This window comes from Gadus chalcogrammus, chromosome 7 (genome assembly GCF_026213295.1).
Source record: "Gadus chalcogrammus isolate NIFS_2021 chromosome 7, NIFS_Gcha_1.0, whole genome shotgun sequence".
Taxonomy (NCBI): domain Eukaryota; kingdom Metazoa; phylum Chordata; class Actinopteri; order Gadiformes; family Gadidae; genus Gadus; species Gadus chalcogrammus.
The window spans coordinates 6664060-6684630 of record NC_079418.1 but is presented as its reverse complement, the minus strand read 5'-3'; the positions used below and the strand labels follow the sequence as shown (position 1 = coordinate 6684630).

At 45.3% G+C, this 20571-nt stretch overlaps 1 protein-coding gene across 1 annotated transcript in view; it reads right to left on the bottom strand.

Annotated features, from left to right (window-relative positions):
* The window catches only part of LOC130385929 (cGMP-gated cation channel alpha-1-like), a 32356-nt gene that overhangs the window by 5409 nt on the left and 6376 nt on the right, over positions 1-20571 (bottom strand). Inside the window, exons 8-16 of the mRNA XM_056594714.1 lie at positions 19998-20072; positions 19484-19544; positions 19176-19385; positions 18562-18954; positions 11683-11791; positions 7786-7953; positions 6296-6352; positions 6009-6077; positions 32-133 (exon numbers count right to left, since the gene is read on the bottom strand). Coding sequence (XP_056450689.1) covers positions 32-133; positions 6009-6077; positions 6296-6352; positions 7786-7953; positions 11683-11791; positions 18562-18954; positions 19176-19385; positions 19484-19544; positions 19998-20072 — 1244 coding nt within the window. The remainder of the gene's footprint in view (positions 1-31; positions 134-6008; positions 6078-6295; positions 6353-7785; positions 7954-11682; positions 11792-18561; positions 18955-19175; positions 19386-19483; positions 19545-19997; positions 20073-20571) is intronic.

Here is a 20571-nt window from a genome sequence, read left to right as displayed (position 1 = left end):
GACCGGAGGTACGTATGGCAGTGTTGGAGACCTGGCGACCAGTATCATGAGGTTGTAGAACACAGGGAAGGACATGGTCACCAGCCAGTTGTAGTATGTGTCCGTCTGGGGGTCCATCACCCACACCTCTTTCCTGGAGGAGCAGGAAGAAGGCTTTTGTTTGTTTTTTTCAAAATAAAAGCATACAACTTTCTATTATAATTGTTTGTGTGTGATTTGTGTGTGTGAGTCTGTGTGGGTGTCTATTATGTGTGTGTGTGTGTGTCTGTCTGTGTGTGTGTGTGTGTGGGTTTGTGTGTGTGTCTGTGTGATGCGTGTCTGTGTGTATGCGTTGTGTGTGTGTCTGTGTTTCAAGTCTCTGTGTGAGTCTCTGATGTCTGTGCGTGTGTGCGTGTGGGTGCTAGGATCAGGTGTGTGTGTGGGTGGGGGGGGGGTCATAAATAGCCTGGCTCTACCCGCCTAGTACTTACGCTCAATTTTAATTTCCCTTCAGCACTAGGTCTGGGTCTGTGGTATTTAGTGGGTTTTCTCAGTCTAAATTTTCTGCATCCAATCAGCGAACGGAGAGAGTGGCTGAGAACAATGACGTTAAAGTCAGCTCTCGTTGACGGACATCTTTACCATGGACCTATTGATCTTCACGCACATTGTTTGGTTTGTTTACAGCCTGCGCGCAACGTGATTCCCGGCCAAACATTAGCGATTGGTTATGGCAGATCCAGTGTGGCACTGTGCAGATCCAACAGTTTTAACTTCAACAGACACCCGCCTTCAAGTGAGTTAAAGGGGTAGTTCGGAATTGTGGACATAGGGCCTGACTGATTCCCAAGTTAGCCTTGGTGTTCTTTATCATTGGAGACAGTTTTCATTTTCAACACATTTCATTCAGTCCTTCTACGATATGGAAGTAAATCTGTGCCATCGGATTTTGAAAATAAAAAGGCATTGAATTCTAAGCACTGAATATTTATGCATTGAAATAACGAATCTGGATTTTTTTGCCTATGAATTGAACTCTTAAAATTTTCAATAAATGCTATTCAGCTTTATTTTTCAATGTTAAAAATTCAAAATCAAGTATTTAACGTAAAAAATTCACTCGATTCTTCTTTTTTGATACAAACGTTAATTCAAAACAGAATTTTACACAGTAGCCTATAATAGGAAATGCTCGAAGGTAAATCAAAGGTGAAGATGGCACGAGCCATCTCCATCTGGGTCAGAAAGCCCTATCCACATCGTCCGCTCCGAGCTTCCCGTCGAAGACGGACGGTTTCCAGTCTTCTATGACCAACAAAGCATACAAGTCTGTGGCTCTTGGTGTGTGAGCTCTCAATACATCGTCCATGTTGATGGCGTATCAGGGGCGTATCAGGCTGAGCTACAGGAAGAGATGTCAGGATCGGGAGACATGGACCGTAAACTCTGGGACGAGATGTGTGTCGTGACCGACCTATGCCTCCGTCTTCACCGATGCGCCGTGCAGGCTTCGGGAAGGGCTATGGGCACCATGGTGGCGCAGAAGAGAGCACATTGGCTCAATTCATCCAGCCTCTCTCACTGCGAGAAAGTGCAGCTCCTGAACGTCGCAGTGGATCCAAAGGGCTTGTTCGGCCCCGCTATGACCACCATGCAACGCCGCTGTGAGGAAAAGGAACGGGAGGGTGAGGTGCTGCAGACCTGCATGCCCAGGAAGACGCAGCCTCCCCCCGCTCCGACTTCCCGGCCATTCTTTGCACAGGTGGTAGTGCGGCCTCCGCCGAACTACAGGATTCCGAGACGTCCCGGCTCGCATCCCAGACCTCCAGCTCAACCTAAGACTGAGGCTGGGGCTGCGTGGGCCAACAAATCAGTTGCACCAGTGGATCAGCAGGGAGGCAAGCCAGCGCCACTTCGCCCACGCCCGGGCAAGAGGCCTAAGCAGGCCTCCTAGCTTGCTGCCGGGAGAGGGAAAGCGTTTCTGCCAGACGCACGCTCCTCTACCACAGCAAAGGGGTATGTCCGAAGAGTCTGCCGTTGCGACTCAGGACGGTTTACAGTTACGAAACCCCTCCACTGTCAAAAGCACCAACATGTTTACAGCAATAAAATCGTACCTCCTAGTGCATCCAGGCCGACGGCACTGCTTTGGAAAAAAAAGACAAATAATAAGTCCTGTAAGCTCTTCGTCAGAGCAGGCTATAAACAGGGGGAAGCAACGCTTCCTGCCACAAAGGGGGCAGCGTTGCGCCGCCTGTGGCACTGACGCCGGCAGTGGGCTCACAGAATCCACTCAAATCAGAGTGGATTCTGAAGACCATAGAAAAAGGGTACAGAATCCAGTTTATGCGTTCCCCTCCAAGTTTCTCGAGAATAATGCACTCGCAGGCAGTGGGGGAAGCGGCTCACTTTCTTTCAGCAGAGATAAAGTCTCTACTGGAGAAATGCGCGATTCAAGTGGTTCCACCAGCTCAAGCAATTAGCGGGTTCTACTCACGATATTTCATAATAAAGAAATAGGGAGGGGGCATGAGACCTATATTTGATCTGAGAGCGTTGAATACGCATCTCAGACTATACAGATTTCGGATGTTGACAAATTCAGCACTGCTGAGGTTCGTACTTCCAGGCGATTGGTTCACCACCCTGGACATGGCTGACATATATTACCATATCCGAATCTACCCCCCGCACAGAAAGTATCTCAGATTTGCCTCTCAAGGGGTGATTTACAAGTTTTCAGTTCTTCCTTTCGACCTGTCATAAAGCCTGCAAGTCTTTGTGAAATGCACACAAGCCGCGTTAGGTCCACTCAGTACGAAGGGGATTCGTCTGGCAACCTTTATAGACGACTTTCTCCTGGCTACGAGTTCAGCAAAGGATGCAGTTGCACATACAGAACACATGATGGCACACTTGTCATCGCTGGGGTTCAGGTTGAACTTGAAGAAAAGTGTACTGACCTTACCTTCTCAGTCAATAACTTTCATCAGGCTGTCTCTGGGCTCGACTAACCACAGACTGAGTGAAAGCGATGCATGCATGTCTCACTTTGTTTCGCAGGGGAAATTATGTCACATTGAGAGATTGCCACAGACTATTGGGTCTGATGGCATCAGCCCTGCTGGCGGTTCCCCTTGGCAGGCTGTATATGAAGGGTTTTCAACGTTGGGTGTCGAGACTCGGTCTGGAGGGCCCACGAATTCATGCACACCGCCGCATATTTGTCCCAGTAGACTGCGCGCTGGTGTTTCGCCAGTGGAAACATCCGTATTTCCTTACACAGGGCATGCAACTTGGCACAATATGTGCGAGGAAAGTGGTTGCCACCGATGCGTCTCTAGGGAGGTGGGGTTACCACCAACGAAGGGCAATCGGTGAACGGCCAATGGAGATCGGAACTGTACTCTGTTCACATCAATGTTCTTGAACTTATCGCAGTATTCCTAGCGCTGGGACATTTTCTGCCGTATGTAACAGACACTCATGTTCTGGTAAGGACAGACAATACAACGGTAGTGGCCTACATCAACAAGCAGGGAACTTTGCGCTCCCCTCAACTACACAGGCTGGCACACAAACTGATCCTCTGGAGCAGCACCAATCTACTCTCACTCAGGGCAATGCATGTGCCTGGAGTGATGAACCACGGCGCAGATTTACTCTCACAAGGTCACCCTCGTTATGGAGAGTGGAGAGCTCACCAGGATGTGATGAAACCACTCGGAACCACCACGGGTGCCCGTCAGTAGACTTGTTTGCCTCCAGAGAGAACACACAATATCCCCTGTTATTCTCTCTGAACAATCCACAGGCTCCGCTCAGGGTGGACGCATTGGCGCACACGTGGCCACTCACACTCCTTTACGTATTTCCCCCGTTGGTTCTGATAACCCCCACATTAGACAGAGTGAGGAACAATGGTCTAATTGCTATTCTGGTAGCGCCGAATTGGCCTCAGAAACAGTGGTTGGCGGAGATAACGCAAATGCTTTATTCTCAGCCGCTGCGACTCCCGTTGCGCAGGAATCCCAGGCTCGGGGGGACATTTTTCATCCTCACCCAGAACGTCTGGCTCTCTGGGCTTGGCCCGTGAAAGGGTAAATCTAACGTCACAGAATGTGACGTTAGATTTACCCAACATCTGCCTGCCACAGAATGTTAGAATGACCATGATCCAAAGCGCGAGGGCACCTTCGACGCGTACTTTGTATGAGGCGTGTCTTTGGCGTGTGGCGTGTCTTTGAGGTGGCGTGTCTTTGAGGATAGGTGTACTTCTACTGATGAAGTCCCCTTCCAGTGTTCTGTTGATACTGTGTTGATATTTCTACAGTCTCTCCTTGACAAAGGGAGAGCTTTTTCTACGTTGAAAGTGTATCTCGCTGCCATATCAGCGTGTCACGTGGGTATTAACGGTAAGACAGTGGGACAGCATCCCTTGGTCTGTCGTTTCCTGCGGGGAGCGCGTCGTTTGCGCCCTGTGTCAAAACCTCTATCATCTGGATGGAATTTGCCACTGGTGTTGGGGGCTTTATCGGGGCCTCCTTTTGACCCACTGTCAGAAGTGAACGCGAAAGCGCTTTTCCTTCAGACGGCGTTGCTCATGGCGTTAGTCTCAGCAAAACGAGTTGGTGATCTGCACGCTTTATCGGTGCATTCGTCATGCTTGCAGTTTGGCTCTGGGGACTCCTATGGTCATGGACACGTCCTACTCGTGCCTTTCCATGTAGTTTAATGCTTTCTACCATTCGCCGTTCACGTCTGCGGAACAATGGCGGCTACATACATTGTGCCCTGTGCGCACTCTGAGAGCTTATGTGTCAAGGACTCTATCGTTTAGGAAAGCGGATCAATTGTTCGTCTCATTGTCTGGTCCTCACAAGGGTAACCCTATCAAGAAGCAGCGTTTATCACACTGGGATGTTGAGGCTATAGCTTTGGCTTATTCAGCAAAAGGGCTGGAGGCGCCTGTTGATTTGCATGCGCATTCAACAAGGGGCATTGCCACGTCGTGGGCCTTGTTTAAAGGGGTTTCGTTGCAGGAGGTGTGCAAGTCCGCTTCTTGGGCTTCACCCACTACGTTCATGAGGTTTTACAGACTTGACGTTACTGCGCCTCACTTGGCCCTTGCTGTTTTGAGTGTGTGAACTCATAGGGAGCGCAGGACGCTCTGTCATGATTGGAAGGGTCACGCATCATTGAGGTTGGCCTGTCCGGCAACACGGGAGTAAACATATCCCATATGTGAGATACCTCATGATTGCTTGAAAGAGAACTTAAGGTTACGACCGTAACCCCGGTTCTCTGATAGCATGAGTAAGGTATCTCACCGGATTGACCTTCTGGCAGTGAGCGAGAAGAGGTTGCTGCCTTGAATGACGGCGTACGCACGTCAGATAATTATATAGGGGGCTGACCTGGGTGCGTCAGACGTGGCCAGCCAATCATGGCCACGTCTGACGCACCCAGGTCAGCCCCCTATATAATTATCTGACGTGCGTACGGCGTCATTCAAGGCAGCAACCTCTTCTCGCCGGCCAGCCAGCCAATCATGGCTGGCGTAGTGAAGTGCTTCTGAGGGATACACGAGGAGGCGTACCCATATGTGAGATACCTCACTCATGCTATCAGTTTTATTAGCAGGATAGTATTGCCCGTTGCCGTTTACTAGCCTAGCACGAGCAAACTCTGCAACTAGAAGGACTGAATGAAATGTGTTGAAAACTGTCTCCAATGATAAAGAACTCCAAGGCTAACTTGGAAATCAGGCCAAAATCCGAACTACCCATTTAACGTTTGTCAATTGAGTAGGTCCAGACTCTCTGTAGAAATGAAATGAAGTACAAGAGTCTGGTAGGACCAGGCTAGGTCATAAACATACGGCCTGTGAAGTCTTTTGAGACTTGAGCTGTGATTAAGGTCTGTATAAATAAAGTTTAATTTAATTTAATTTAATTGATGGGAGCCGAGGAACATATTGGTTAATCAAACTGTTAGACAAATCTTAAAATATTCAGATGAACACTTACGGAGGCTCCTCCTTCTTCTTCTCATCCTTCTTCTCATCCTTCTTCTCTTCTTTTTTCTCGTCTTTTTTCCTGCGAACGCCAGAGCACACGAAGTCATGGACGTGGAAGAGAAACTACCGAACGCCACCACAGGAGGGCGCCATTGTGCGCCATTGTCCACAGTTTGTACACAAAGTGCCGTCGCAGGAACTGCAGGGTGGCTTTTTCGCTTTTTTACGGTTGACTGAAGTGCAAAAATGTCGTGCAAATATGAATGAAAGATAATTTTTTGTAGTTTGCGTACTTACTCATCCTTGTTGTTGCAGTTGTTCAGGTTCATCGCTGCCAGGGGCCACTGAGCGGCCCTAGAGAACACAATGGAGAGAGGTCATGGGTTTAAAGAGAGACACCTTATGTCACGGGTTCAAACAGGAACACAATGGAGGGACACCTTAGTTCATGGGTTTAAAGAGAGACACCTCAGGTCATGGGTTTAAACAGCTCAGTCCTAGAGCAGCCATATTGGGATTCAAAGAGTCTCCTTGTGATTTTATGAACAGGTTAGGAAGTCTTCTATGAATTAATTAGGCCTATGTTTTGAACCGTGTTGTCTCTCTAGTCACGTTTCCATCTAAAAGGCGAAGCAAATCTTTAGAAAGTTCGCAAAAAATAAATTTGAATTAGGTGCGTTTCCATCACGGAGCGGAAAACTACACACATTCCAGGGCTTGTCGTATCCTTTTGATAACATCCTCTCTTAGGTCCTGATATATAGTGGAATTGTGTTGTTTTCCATCTAAAATAGCTGTAATGTTTATTTCTTCAATGAGAGCAAGGAAAAGTTTTACCTCTTCAGCGGCCCACACGTATCTATTATTCACATTGGCCATCAGTTCCATGGACATATGTACATATTTATAATTCGAAATTTGCTGCAGCCTTTATGCCACAGATTCTCCAGCTTCTATAGCATATAACCGCGTTTTATGATTACAGTTTAATGCATTTTCCACAATGTAGCAGCTCTTGTTTTGAGGGCTGAACAGACTATTTGACTGGAATTACTTAGGGGTCCATATATCAGGGATTAATGGACACGGTATATTTAAAGGATATGCAAACATAGGCGTTTGTATACATAGATGTCTATGTATACAAACGCTTACAAATATATATATATTGACGCTACAAGTTGATGTCGGCAAGGTTGCTATGGCCGGTCGTTATGCGGAAATCGGAAGGACGTTGTCAGTCCGGTGAATAAACCTTTTAGCGAATTAGAGGATTTTTATGCAAATTTTGGTGTTTCCATCACCGTTTACTGATTAGATAAAATCAGGGGGATGGAAACGCAGCTACTGTTAGAAGAGCTTTTTGGAGAATAAGGTCACTGAGGTTGGATTTGAATTTGACGAATTGAAGCGATGAATTTGATGAATTGATGCGATAAATTTGATGAATTAACAAAAATAATTTGATGAATTACAAAATTTGATGTATTGTAGAGATTTATCTGATAAATTAAAGCAATGAATTCAATTAATTGAAGCAAAGAAATTAATTTGATGAATTGAAACAATGAATTTGAAGAGTCTGTGAACCTTCTACGGACGACCTTTGGCATTTTAGTTTTGTGCACCAATTCCCAAACTCAACCACACAACACTGAGCCACATCCTGCCCACATTCCCAATGGTAATCCAAGACACTTTTCCCGTTCTCCCATAAACCAGTGGCCCTCGTCCAGCCACGCCCATATGGGCCCTCAGAACCCCCCTCCCTTCCCCCCAATACTCACTCCCTCCGGTCGGCTTTCCGGTTGGCGTTCCTGGGCGACGCGGCGCTCTCGGCCCTCCAGGCGGTCCGAAACGCCGAGTGGCTCCCCGCGGTGCAGTCGGCGGGGGCCACACTGCCGTCCCGGGGCCCGGGCCCCCAACTCAGCGCGTAGTGCACCAGCCGGAAGATTCTGGAGGAGAGGAGCCTCAGTGTAATGGAGATGATGGGTCAATGTGATGGATTTTGAAACAATGAATAGGCTGAAGGCTAACGAGAGCTCAGCTAATGCTATTAGCCGGGCAGTCTCCCAAAATGCGATCCTTACCTGGATGCCGACCTGGTTTTTGGGAAGGCGGGTTGACCTCCATCTTCTCTTGACCTGGAGGGTGTAGGAGGAGCAACATTTTCGATGAATGGGTGAATGTTGAGCCATATTGTAAAGCGCTTTGAGTGGCCACTGGGTGGTAAAGCGCGGTATAAATGCAGTCCACTTACCATGACATAAAAGGGTTGAAAATATTTTTTGGACCTCCAGAACGAAAAAATATTAGTTGTTTTTGTAAATGTCGCCCTTAATTAGTATACAGCTGCAGATATGAAAAAAAACACCTAACCCCAAAGTAATTCTAACAAAGGGTTTCTCAGCTGTTTTTTGTAGTATTATGTGTCCTCAATAACATGCTAAAAGTTTACCAAAGTTTGACCACTGGAAAGGTGTAATTTTCAAGATGGCGTCCAAGATGGGCAGGAAGCCCTTAAAATACCCTAACTCCTTCATTATTTGACATAGCCAAGTAATCTTGGTGTCTAACCCCATGTTTTCTGGGTCTATGGATCCATTGGAATTGTATAAATTGCACTGACATGTTTACATACTTATGGAAAACATGATTTTTTTTGTGATTAATGTAAGGCTTTATCTTTGTTTGGGGTGAACCAGAGATCGATTTAGCCTGTCATGTAAAGGGCGAGGACACATCGGGCCTAATATCAGTCGGAGAGTCTGGAGAGGTTTGTGACATGAGTCATATGAGTAGAAAAAATGGAGCAATAACTTCGCTAGCAACCATGCTAACTAAACCCTAGTCAATTACGTGCAATGTAATGGCAGCTAGATGCTAGCAAGCTAAAAACAAATAGATTACAGACTGATCTGAGGGGATCTAAGCTCACACACAGTATTTCTGGTATGTGATGTGATATTTGTGATATTTCACTTCCTTATCAGTGCTGCATTATCTAAACATTCAAAAATTAACCAATGTCACGAATCTGTCAAGTCAGAGCTAACTGAATCGTCCGACTCCATTTTCTGGCGACGATTAGTTGTCGTCTTGGTCTGTCTTCACCTTAAAGCGAAACTGTTGCCAAAATGCAAATGTGTTCCTTCCAATGATTGACCTGTACTCTGGAGACAAAACGTGTATTTTGCCCACCTTGTATTTTGTTTGTGACCTGGCTATCAAACACACTGTACTGGAAAGCAGCAGAGATCATCCTGGATGCACCAAAGAGTAGTCCCCTGAAATGCATAGTCTTAATGCTTGGAGGTTTTCATACTTTTTTGAACCTACTTGGTGCAATAGGCACACTGATGGAAGGTACTGGACTCAGGAACATTATGGAAGTTGTCTATGGATCAAATGCCGTCCAGCACATGATGACTGGAAAGTCAGTGTAAAGAGCTTTTTGTGGACATTTGCTAGTGGACAGATATCTCAATCACCTTGTTGTGTCAGAGCTGCAGGAGGATGACTCACAGTTTGAGTCATTGGTGAACCAAGCTGGAGAGATGTACTCATATATGGTAGCGAAATAAACAACTTTGGAGAGTGCTGCAGCATCAGATATGCTGAACCCAATCAAGGAAAAGGTCAGGCCTTATCACAAGGTTAAAAACCAGCCGGCTGTGGGTAAACTATCAGAAGATGCTGCAGACAGCCTGAGCTCTGATCAAAGCAGATCGTACAGGATCTTGGAAGATGCACTTGCGCGCAATGTTGGACTGTCTGCCAATATTTGCTGCCGCAGGGCACTACAACTACCTGAAATCTGCATATTTCTACCTCCAAGAAATGTGCCAACTCGAAACCAGACACCCTGATGTACATGACAAGTTTTCCAGGGGTTTCCATGTGATCCGCCGCAGCAACCAGTACTGGGCAGGCCTAGCTCTGCCCCATCGTTAAATTCAATGCAGAGACTGAGTTTGTGGGAAGAAAGGATGATTTCCTTTCCAGATCTTCAAACAAAAAAGGAAAGATCAATCTTATGACCATGGAGCTGGAAAAGAAGGGCTGCACTGTTATCAATGGTGATGCAGATGTGGACATTGTCAAAGCTGAAGTCAAGGCCTCAAAACATCAGCCCACAACCAGGATAGGAGAGGATAGATTTAATCCTTCTTCTCCTCTACTATGCTAGGACAAACAATAGAGGCCTCTATTTTCGTTCAGACAAGTCCAAAGCCACTAAAGTGTAAAACATCAGTGAGCTGAAACAAGTCCTGGGTAGTGACTTGTTTTCCCAATTGCCGTTAGGGTTAGGGTTCACGCCTTCACAGGATGTGATACAACTTCACGCATTTTTAGTGTTGGCAAACAGACAGCATTCCAAAAACTTTTGAATGGGGAATCAACCATCCAGTCCTGTGCAAATGTGTTTCTGCTCCCACATCACGCAAGGAATGTGATAGAGGACCATGGGACCAAGGCAATGGCAGTTTTGTTTGGTGGAAAGAGTACCGATTCACTTGCCACTTTGCACTACAACCTTTTTAGCAGGAACATCGTTACCGCCAAGTCATTTGTTACCCCAGAAAGTCTGCCTCCAACTGAGTCCTCAACCAAATATCACTGCCAAAGAATGTACTTCCAGATCATGGTGGGGATTGGAAAGGAAGGTGACATGAACACAGTCGTTTGCGGAGAAGATTGCGGTGGAGAACCAGTTCCTGCCAGTTATGACCAATAAGTCTGCTGCCCCAGAACTCCTCCTGAAGATGATCCACTGTAATTGCACAACTGCCTGCCGAACACAACGGTGCAGTTGCAGTTGCAGGGCACATGGACTACCATGTATGCCTGCCTGTGGACCATGTCAAGTTGGGAATTGTGAGAATCACTATAATCAACCTCTATGGGAGGAAGAGAGTGACAACTAATGGTCCATCTAGTGAAGGTCACAGTGCAAAAGAATATAAAAAAAAAAACATAATAAGAGGTAACAACTGAAGAAAATATAAAAAGATATGCATAAATAAGAAAAGTATTAAAAAAAATCGAAAAAAACAAAAGGCATAAAAAACAAAATGCATAAAAATATATATATAAAAACAATAAAACACAAAGAAATGAAAGGGGTAAGCGGTACTGAGCCTTCACGTGGCAGCCCTGTTTTTAATAATTTTACAGTACCACACCACACAGTTCTAATGAATATATTCTTTATTGGAATCAAAAGAATGGTTATGAATCACAGAAACCACCACCACAAGGCGAAACGAGAGAAATATGCATGAGAAAGGAGAAATATGCAATTACTTCAGGGAAATTGTTCTTATTTTTCACATGAATATGCTTGTAACCAATTGTTTTAATATATAATTGTACGTTTAATAACTTATCTATCATGCAAATATTCAAATTAGAATATTACATGGCCAAAACATGTATCAGGCACCTGTATTCCTGGTCTAGGAGGAATACAGAGGACTAATTGTAATTTATGGGGCCTGACGGCGGCTATTTTGAAAATGGGGCCTTTCTTGGTATCAAACTTTGGTAAACTTTTAGTATGTTTATAAGTACATCTGATACTACTGTAATCCACCGAGAAACCTTTTGTTAGAATTTGTTTGGGGTCAAGTCATATTTGCAGCTGACTGTCAGCCATTGGCTGGAGGCTGAGTGGAACCCACCTGCTGCTGTGGTCCCCCCCTTCCGGACCTGGGTACGAGGACCGCTCCGTGCAGACCGTCGCCATGACGACAGCTCCTCCCTCCGCCTGGCTCCTCCTCCTCCTTTCTGCTGCGCACAGGTGAAAGGTCAGGGGGTCAGGGGTCAGAGGGCAAGGGTTAGGACCTGGGTCAACTGGAAGTGACTTAAGTACCACCCCCCCCACCCCCCCTGTCACAACGGAATCCCCTCCTACCGGGTGGACTGTAGCAAACGAGACACAACTAGGTGGACAGGCCACTTGTCATGTCACTAAATCACAAGAGTTTCAAACAGCTCGTTACGGCCGATCACTCTAACATCTGGTGGCATGATATCACCTCTTTAGCTGTAGTTAGGATGAGAGAGAGAGAGAGAGAGAGAGAGAGAGAGAGACTTTGAAACAAAACAACACAATAATGGTCCCCTCTCTCTCTCTCTGCTCCCTCCCTCCCTCTTTCCTCCCCCTCCCTCCCCACCTCCCCCCTCCCTTCCTCCCTCTCTCCTCCCTCCCTCCCTCCTCTCTCCCTCCCTCTCTCCTCCCTCCCTCCCTCCCTCCTTCCCTCCCTCCCTCCCTCCCTCCCTCCCTCCCTCCCTCCCTCCCTCTCTCTCTCTCCCTCTCTCTCTCTCTATAATAGATATATAATAGATGAAAGATACAAAGATATATTAAGATGGATGGATATATGGATAGATAGATAGATAGATAGATAGATAGATAGATAGATAGATAGATAGATAGATAGATAGATAGATAGATAGATAGATAGATAGATAGAGATAGACAGACAGACAGACAGACAGACAGATAGAAAGGTAGGTAGAGATACACAGTAGTGAGTCCTCTTAACCTACCTACTCTTTGAGAAGATAATCCCATTTTCTTAGATTACTGGGCTAAAATTAGAGTTTCAAACCGGCAGCAGAACTGGTTGATCTCACAGTGAAGAGATCAACAACACACTCTGAAAAAACAAAGACTCGCTAACTGTACCTTCCCTCAGTATGGTAATTGAGAATATTAATGTGTCTTCACACAAACTAAGACTTAAGAAACACTGTAACAGAAAACACACAATTAATTTTATTACATCTTATTGTACTTAAGTACAAAAGAGTAAAATGATTAGGCTTGAATCCTCCCCAGCCACATATAGCAGCAACAATAGAAGATAAAGCAAATAAAGATAAGTAAAAATAAAAACATGAGAAAAATAAGTAAAGATGAGTAGCAGTATAGATCACAATATTAAATAATAATAATAATAAGATAAACTAAGACAATGGTCAAAGATAGAACGATAGATATATAGATAGATGATAGATAGATAATATAGATAGAGATATAATGATAGATAGATAGAAAGATAGATAGATAGATAGATAGATAGATAGATAGATAGATAGATAGATGGATAGATTTGATAGAGAGAGAGAGAGAGAGAGAGAGAGAGAGAGAGAGAGAGAGAGAGAGAGAGAGAGAGAGAGAGAGAGAGAGAGAGAGAGAGAGAGAGAGAGAGAGAGAGAGACTTTGAAACAAAACAACACAATAATGGTCCCCTCTCTCTCTCTCTGCTCCCTCCCTCCCTCTTTCCTCCCCCTCCCTCCCCACCTCCCCCCTCCCTTCCTCCCTCTCTCCTCCCTCCCTCCCTCCTCTCTCCCTCCCTCTCTCCTCCCTCCCTCCCTCCCTCCTTCCCTCCCTCCCTCCCTCCCTCCCTCCCTCCCTCCCTCCCTCCCTCCCTCCCTCCCTCTCTCTCTCTCCCTCTCTCTCTCTCTATAATAGATATATAATAGATGAAAGATACAAAGATATATTAAGATGGATGGATATATGGATAGATAGATAGATAGATAGATAGATAGATAGATAGATAGATAGATAGATAGATAGATAGATAGAGATAGACAGACAGACAGACAGACAGATAGAAAGGTAGGTAGAGATACACAGTAGTGAGTCCTCTTAACCTACCTACTCTTTGAGAAGATAATCCCATTTTCTTAGATTACTGGGCTAAAATTAGAGTTTCAAACCGGCAGCAGAACTGGTTGATCTCACAGTGAAGAGATCAACAACACACTCTGAAAAAACAAAGACTCGCTAACTGTACCTTCCCTCAGTATGGTAATTGAGAATATTAATGTGTCTTCACACAAACTAAGACTTAAGAAACACTGTAACAGAAAACACACAATTAATTTTATTACATCTTATTGTACTTAAGTACAAAAGAGTAAAATGATTAGGCTTGAATCCTCCCCAGCCACATATAGCAGCAACAATAGAAGATAAAGCAAATAAAGATAAGTAAAAATAAAAACATGAGAAAAATAAGTAAAGATGAGTAGCAGTATAGATCACAATATTAAATAATAATAATAATAAGATAAACTAAGACAATGGTCAAAGATAGAACGATAGATATATAGATAGATGATAGATAGATAATATAGATAGAGATATAATGATAGATAGATAGAAAGATAGATAGATAGATAGATAGATAGATAGATAGATAGATAGATAGATAGATAGATAGATAGATAGATAGATTTGATAGAGAGAGAGAGAGAGAGAGAGAGAGAGAGAGAGAGAGAGAGAGGTAAAACACTCACCTTCAACTCTGATTTAATTCCATCTTTAATCTTTTTGCTTCAATTCATTCTCAACAAAATCCCAGGAAAGTAAAACGGGGGAAGAATCACGTTTTCCAGGCTAAGACGACGTCCCATCACGCGGCCTGAAACGTTCGCGACCCGCTGTTTGAACCAGAGCGGACAGCTCCCCAATCTGCGTGCGTCTAATGCGCCCTCTGCTCTCTCTTCTCGCGATGTTTGCGCCGTCACGGGAAGGACGGGAGAGACTGCCTGTAGAATAGTAATTGAGTGATCAACTTGTAGAATAGTAATTGATTGATCAACTTGATCAATTCATCGATCAGTATGCTACTTTAATTGTATAATTGATTAGTAAAATAATATAATATACATCAAAAATATATAATTCATAGCCTACATAATTTTTTAAAGTATTTATTATGCTTTTTTTTTCTATTTATCTTTTTTTTTCTACAAAAGTTGACAAGAAAACATGTATGTATTTTAATGACATTTTTGCGGTTGTCTTCAAACATGGATGAATTTTCCAGGGCCAAGTTTGAAGGAAAAGAGCTTAATCCTCTTAGCCACTTGCTAGCTAAAACGAGACAGCAAAACACAAGGGAAATCCTTTCAGCAGGCAGCCAAAAAAAAAGCAGTTAAACTAAGATAATCTCAGCTACGGGCAGAGTGTTCTTCCCCTGAGCTCCACTAATGCTCCTGCGTTCACGGGCCCCTGAGTTTAAACACACTGTTGAGCGAGAGCTAAAGTTAGCTAGCGCAGATGGCTAGCTGAAAGCAAAATGCAGGCTAGCTGTGCCAAGCTAACAGCTAAAAAGGTTTCTATGAATAGCTTCTGTGGCCTGACAGGGGAACTAATTATTTTTTCGAACGGAAAAACAGAACTATTTTCTCATCCGAATACATGAAAGATATAAAAGTATCTATATAAAATAAAAGTATAAAATCTATTTGATTTATTCTATTATGTATCATTTGATCGGATGTAGATAGGCTTATTTGATGGGTGGCGTGTCTTTCAAACAAGCAATGCAAGCAAAGCATAGAAAAGTGTATCACATGTATGATAAATAATATTCTGAATAGAATATCTGAATAATATATTTATTCAATAATTATTATACATTTTATTGGAGACTGACAAGCAATAGGGGGATTATTTGTTTTTCAACACGGCAGATGCCCGCGCAGGAAGATGGCAAAAATTAAATTTGTTTGACCGGTTGCCATGGTTTTCTACGTGTGGTTAATTTGCAGTTGCGGTGTTAATTAGCGATTTTGTCAGCTTACTGTTACATTAAACTGTAATCAGAAAACGCGGTTATATGCTAGACCCTAAAGTATCTGGGGTATAAAGGTTGGGACGCATTTCGAATTATAAATATGTACACTTTATGTTGAAAGTATTGACCGTTGCGATTCTCATTGAAACGAATAGCGCGGTGACTAGTCTTCACAACGAGAGCAGGTAAATTGTGAAAGATGAATTAAACTGTAATCAGACATTGCGGTTATATGCCATAGACCCTAGAGTATCTGTGGTATAAAGGCTGGGATGAATTCCGAATTAAAATATGTACAATCCATAACGTTAGCTCTCTGGCTCATAGCTCGGCGGACTAGAATACCTCTAGTTGCCGAGTCGTAGCTACGGTCCATCCTATTTATGTGAAAAATGTTATATTTGGATTGTAAAACGCATGAAAATATAAATGAATGATCTTAATTTCTTAACCTTGGCAAGTGACCATGCTATAACGGGATAATGCCCTTTGAGGTGTCAAAAACATGTTTGATAGATCGTAATTAAAGGGGACACATTTTTGAGGGAGATTAACTCAAACAGAGTATATATTTAATAAGAATGCAATACGAATAAGAAAAAGCATAATTATTTAAGTATTTGAATTGGTTTGTTATGTTGGCAAGCAAGAAGTAGAATAAATGGGATAATCAGTCTTATTAAAAGGGTTTGGGCAACCAACCGCACAACAAGACCTGATTGCAGCTCTTGTCGCTCTCGTCTCTTTCTGCTGACGACATGCTCGCAGAGCAGGGAGTGACGTAGAGTGACATAGACTGATAATCCCTCTATGCAAACGCGGCATAGAGAAGTGTGTGTTTATGTATTTAATGTGTACACACTGTAGTGTTTGGTGGTGAAGGAACACCTAAAGCCTGGGAGATTAATGTCCACAAATAAGATTGTCTGTAATCTTCTGACAGGTGCAGCAATGATGCACTGTGTAGAAGAGGTTTGACTTATAACCTGAAGGTTGCTGGTTCGATCCCCGGCTCCTCCAAGGTGTCCCTGAGCGAGACGCCTCACACTGACGAGCTGGCTGTCGCCCTGAGGGGTCGACTCTGCTGTCGGTGTGTGAGAGAGAGAGAGAGAGAGAGAGAGAGAGAGAGAGAGAGAGAGAGAGAGAGAGAGAGAGAGAGAGAGAGAGAGAGAGAGAGAGAGGAGAGAGAGAGAGAGAGAGAGAGAGAGAGAGAGAGAGAGAGAGAGAGAGAGAGAGAGAGAGAGAGAAAATCCCCAGCATCATCACAAACCACCTGGAACCACACTGTCATCCAAGGGGACTTGTTGTTCCTCAGTCATTGCCTTGCTTATGTCGTTGGTTTTTCCGCTTCCGACGCAAATTGCCCCCTCTCCCGGGGCTCGATAATTGGCCGCCTGGATTTACCTTGTTAATTTGTCACAGATCCGAAATGTCTGGGGCATGCAACTTAACATTTATATTTATATTTAGGGCGTTTAGCAGACTTTCATCCAGTGACTTACATTTGTCAGAAGAAAGAGAAACAACAAAATATATCTGTCGGTACAGTAAGGATGTTCATAGAACCAAGTGCCAAGCACTTACAATCATTAGGTTAACCCATTCCCCGTATACAACAAAGATAGCTTTTATTAAGTGCAAGGACATACAACATACAGCGTAAGAGGGGTGTGGGTACCCCTTTCAGTAGAAATGCATGGAAATGATTCAGAATTCGACTTGTTTTCATATTTTATGCCTTTAGACACAGTGCAGATAAACACCTGTTGTTGAATCAAATTGATACCACAACGTCAACAACCTGTTATGTAAATCCTGTCAGGCTTTAAAGGGTTTTTTGCTCGCTGCAATGTATTGTAGTGTAGGGTAGGGTCGAACTATAGAGGCTACCTTCATGATGGAAATGTGAAACACCTTTATTGCACTGAGGCTCAGTCTGAGAGACCCTCCTTCTTACAAACAGCGCATTATCATGTGAGAGATACGGTTTTGACTTAGGACTCTAGTCACTATGAACATAAACTAAACCAAACGCATGCAAGCTTCTTGTTAGTTTCATGCAGGTGTCAATCATCTTGATGCATTAGCATCACACTGCATTCCCATTGGTGCTGACGAGTTAACAAGCTAGCGAAGAGCAATTAAACTCATTAGCCCTTCTGCACAGCTTGGGCTGACTCGAATCCCCAGGGGGGGGGTCGTGTGGGTTTCTGGAAAACACTTTGCCCCCCCTCCCAAGTCAACTCCATGACATGACTGTTCTCAACTTCCCTGTAAAGGTTTGTTATATGGAAAACTTGAATTGAATTGAATGAAATGAAATTATTATCAATGAAATTCATTTAATTGACTAGAATTTAAATGTATTGAATGGAAATGAATTTAATTGAATATAATTTAATTGTTATGCAAAGAAAATGTCATTCAATCTAGTTAATTCCATCACTTAAGCCCAAAACAATTATACGACATAAAAAGTATCTGCGTCAAAAAGGAGACATTCTCTTCACGGATGACGACATGTGTCTGTTTGGCCCTAGAGGTCAGAGGTCAAAGGTCGACTAGACGGCCGGAGGGGGAACGCGCACTTATGTCGTTGAACGTTGAACCCGTGTCTTAATTTAGACTTGGCTCTGCTGCCCTCTGCCGACGTTTTTTCAGAGGGGGGATAATCGCGCACGGATATTGACAAATGTATCAACGAATGAATGAATGAATGAATGAATGGAGGGTAATTGTTAGTAATGTAGCGACCCTGGGACATTTAAAGAGTTTGTATATTATGTGTTGCATTGTATTTCGTTGTCCGTTATGCCACTGTTCTATGTGCATGCATTGGAATGTTCTACTTGTCAATCGGGGGGGGCGATTGACAAGTTTGTGTGGGTAGAGGATTGCCAGTCTGCCTTCGAGACACTCAAGGGAGCTCTCACCAAAGCCCCGGTGCTCTCCCCTCCTGACCCTGCCCTTCATCCTGGACACGGACGCTAGAAAAGTTGGCAATGGCGCCGTGCTGGCACAGGAAGGGCCGGAAGGGGATCGGGTGGTGGCGTATTACAGCAGGACATTTAACAAAGTTGAACGCCGCTACAGCGTCACTCATCGCGAGCTGCTGGCCATCGTTAGAGCTGTACGCCACTTCAAATATTACCTCTGTGGCCTGCACTTCACTGTACGGACTGACCACTCTGCACTCCAGTGGCTCATGTCTTTCTAGGAGCCAGAAGGGCAGGTCACACGGTGGATCGAGGAGCTGCATTCCTACAGCTTCAGTGTGGTGCACAGGGCAGGGGCACGCCATGGTAATGCAGACGCTCTCTCCCGACGCCCCTGCAGTCAGGATGGCTGCCGCTACTGTGACAGGAGGGAGAGCCGTGAGAAGGAGCTGTGCAGCCAGGAGGAGGATGTTCTGCAGTAGAGGTGGCGTCCCCAGTCTGCTGTGAGCTCCGGGAGGTCGAAACTTCAGGGTGGAGACGACAGCAGGAGGAGGGCGCAGACTTTCGACCAGTGCTCCAGTGGTTGGACCTACAGCGGCGGCCCCCATGGGAAGAAGTGGCCATTCTCTCCCTGGTCACCAAGGGACTGTGGGCTAAGTTCAAGACCCTGCGGCTGTGGGATGGCGTGCTTCAGCGGGCCTGGAAGGAACCCACCACCGGAGAGGTGAGGTGGCAGGTGGTGGTGCCTCACTCTCTGCGTGGGGAAGTGCTTCAAGCGATCCATCGTACTGTGGGCTCGGGGCACTTTGGGGTGACAAAAACCCTTCGTCGCCTCCGCCTTGGCTTCTACTGGGGGCAGCACAAGCGGGACGTTGAGGACTTCTGTCGCTGCTGTGATGGCTGCACAGCCCACAAAGGCCCAGCTGAAAGGTCCTATGCCCAGTTACAGCAGTTCCCTGTGGGGTTCCCTATGGAGAGGGTTGGGGTGGATGTGGTGGGCCCGCTACCCTGCACAGAGAGGGGGAACAAGTATGTCCTCACGGCCATGGACTATTTTACCAAGTGGACAGAGGCGTACGCTCTGCCTGACCAGGGGGCAGAGACCGTAGCGGACGCTTTAATCGGGGGGATGATTAGCCGTTTTGGGGCAGCGGAGTCCATCCACAGTGACCAGGGGAGACATTTTGAATCCCGTGTGTCTTTGCGGCTTTATGTAGCAGGCTGGACATGCAGACCCGTACTACCCCCCTGCACCCACAGAGTGACGGCTTGGTGGAGCGATTTCATCGCTGTATGGAGCAGCAGCTGGCCATTGTCTCGGCTGAGCATCAGCGGGACTGGGACAATCATCTGCCTCTAGTGCTTATGGCATACAGGAGTCAGCTGTCAACTGTCCAGGAGTCGACGTCCTGCACGCCTGCTCTGCTGATGTTGGGCGGGGAGCTTCGCACCCCAGCTGACCTGGCGTTTGGCCGGCTGCCCGATTTTCCCCCCGTTCCTCCCGGCCCAGAGTATGCCAGGAGACTCCAGGACCGCCTGGAGACAGCTCACTCCTTTCACCAGGGGACAGGTGCTGAGCACAGGGGTGAGGCAGAAAAGGAACTATGATGTGCATTCTCGTAGCAGGCACTTTGAGGCTGAGGAGCTGGTCTGGACCTACAGCCCGCAAAGAAAGAAGGGAAGATGTCACGGTTAGCGGGTGGCAGGCAGGCAGGTAGGACCCAATAGCAGACAGTTCGGGTAAAGGATAATTTATTAATGCAAAAGGCAAGGAACACCGAGAACACAGGTGACGCGGGTAACACAGGGAAAACCGGGAACACAGGTAACACACAGGACACAACTCACCACGAACTACAATGATCCGACAAGGAACAAAGGAAAGACAAGGGCTTAAATACCAAACACACACAGGGCACGCAACGAGCAGTGGCGATTTTGGTTTGGAAACTCTGGTGGGGCCCATGCAGGAAAATATTATAACGCAATCCAGAAATACCACATTATAATCCTCTCAAGAACATACCTGTTTTCT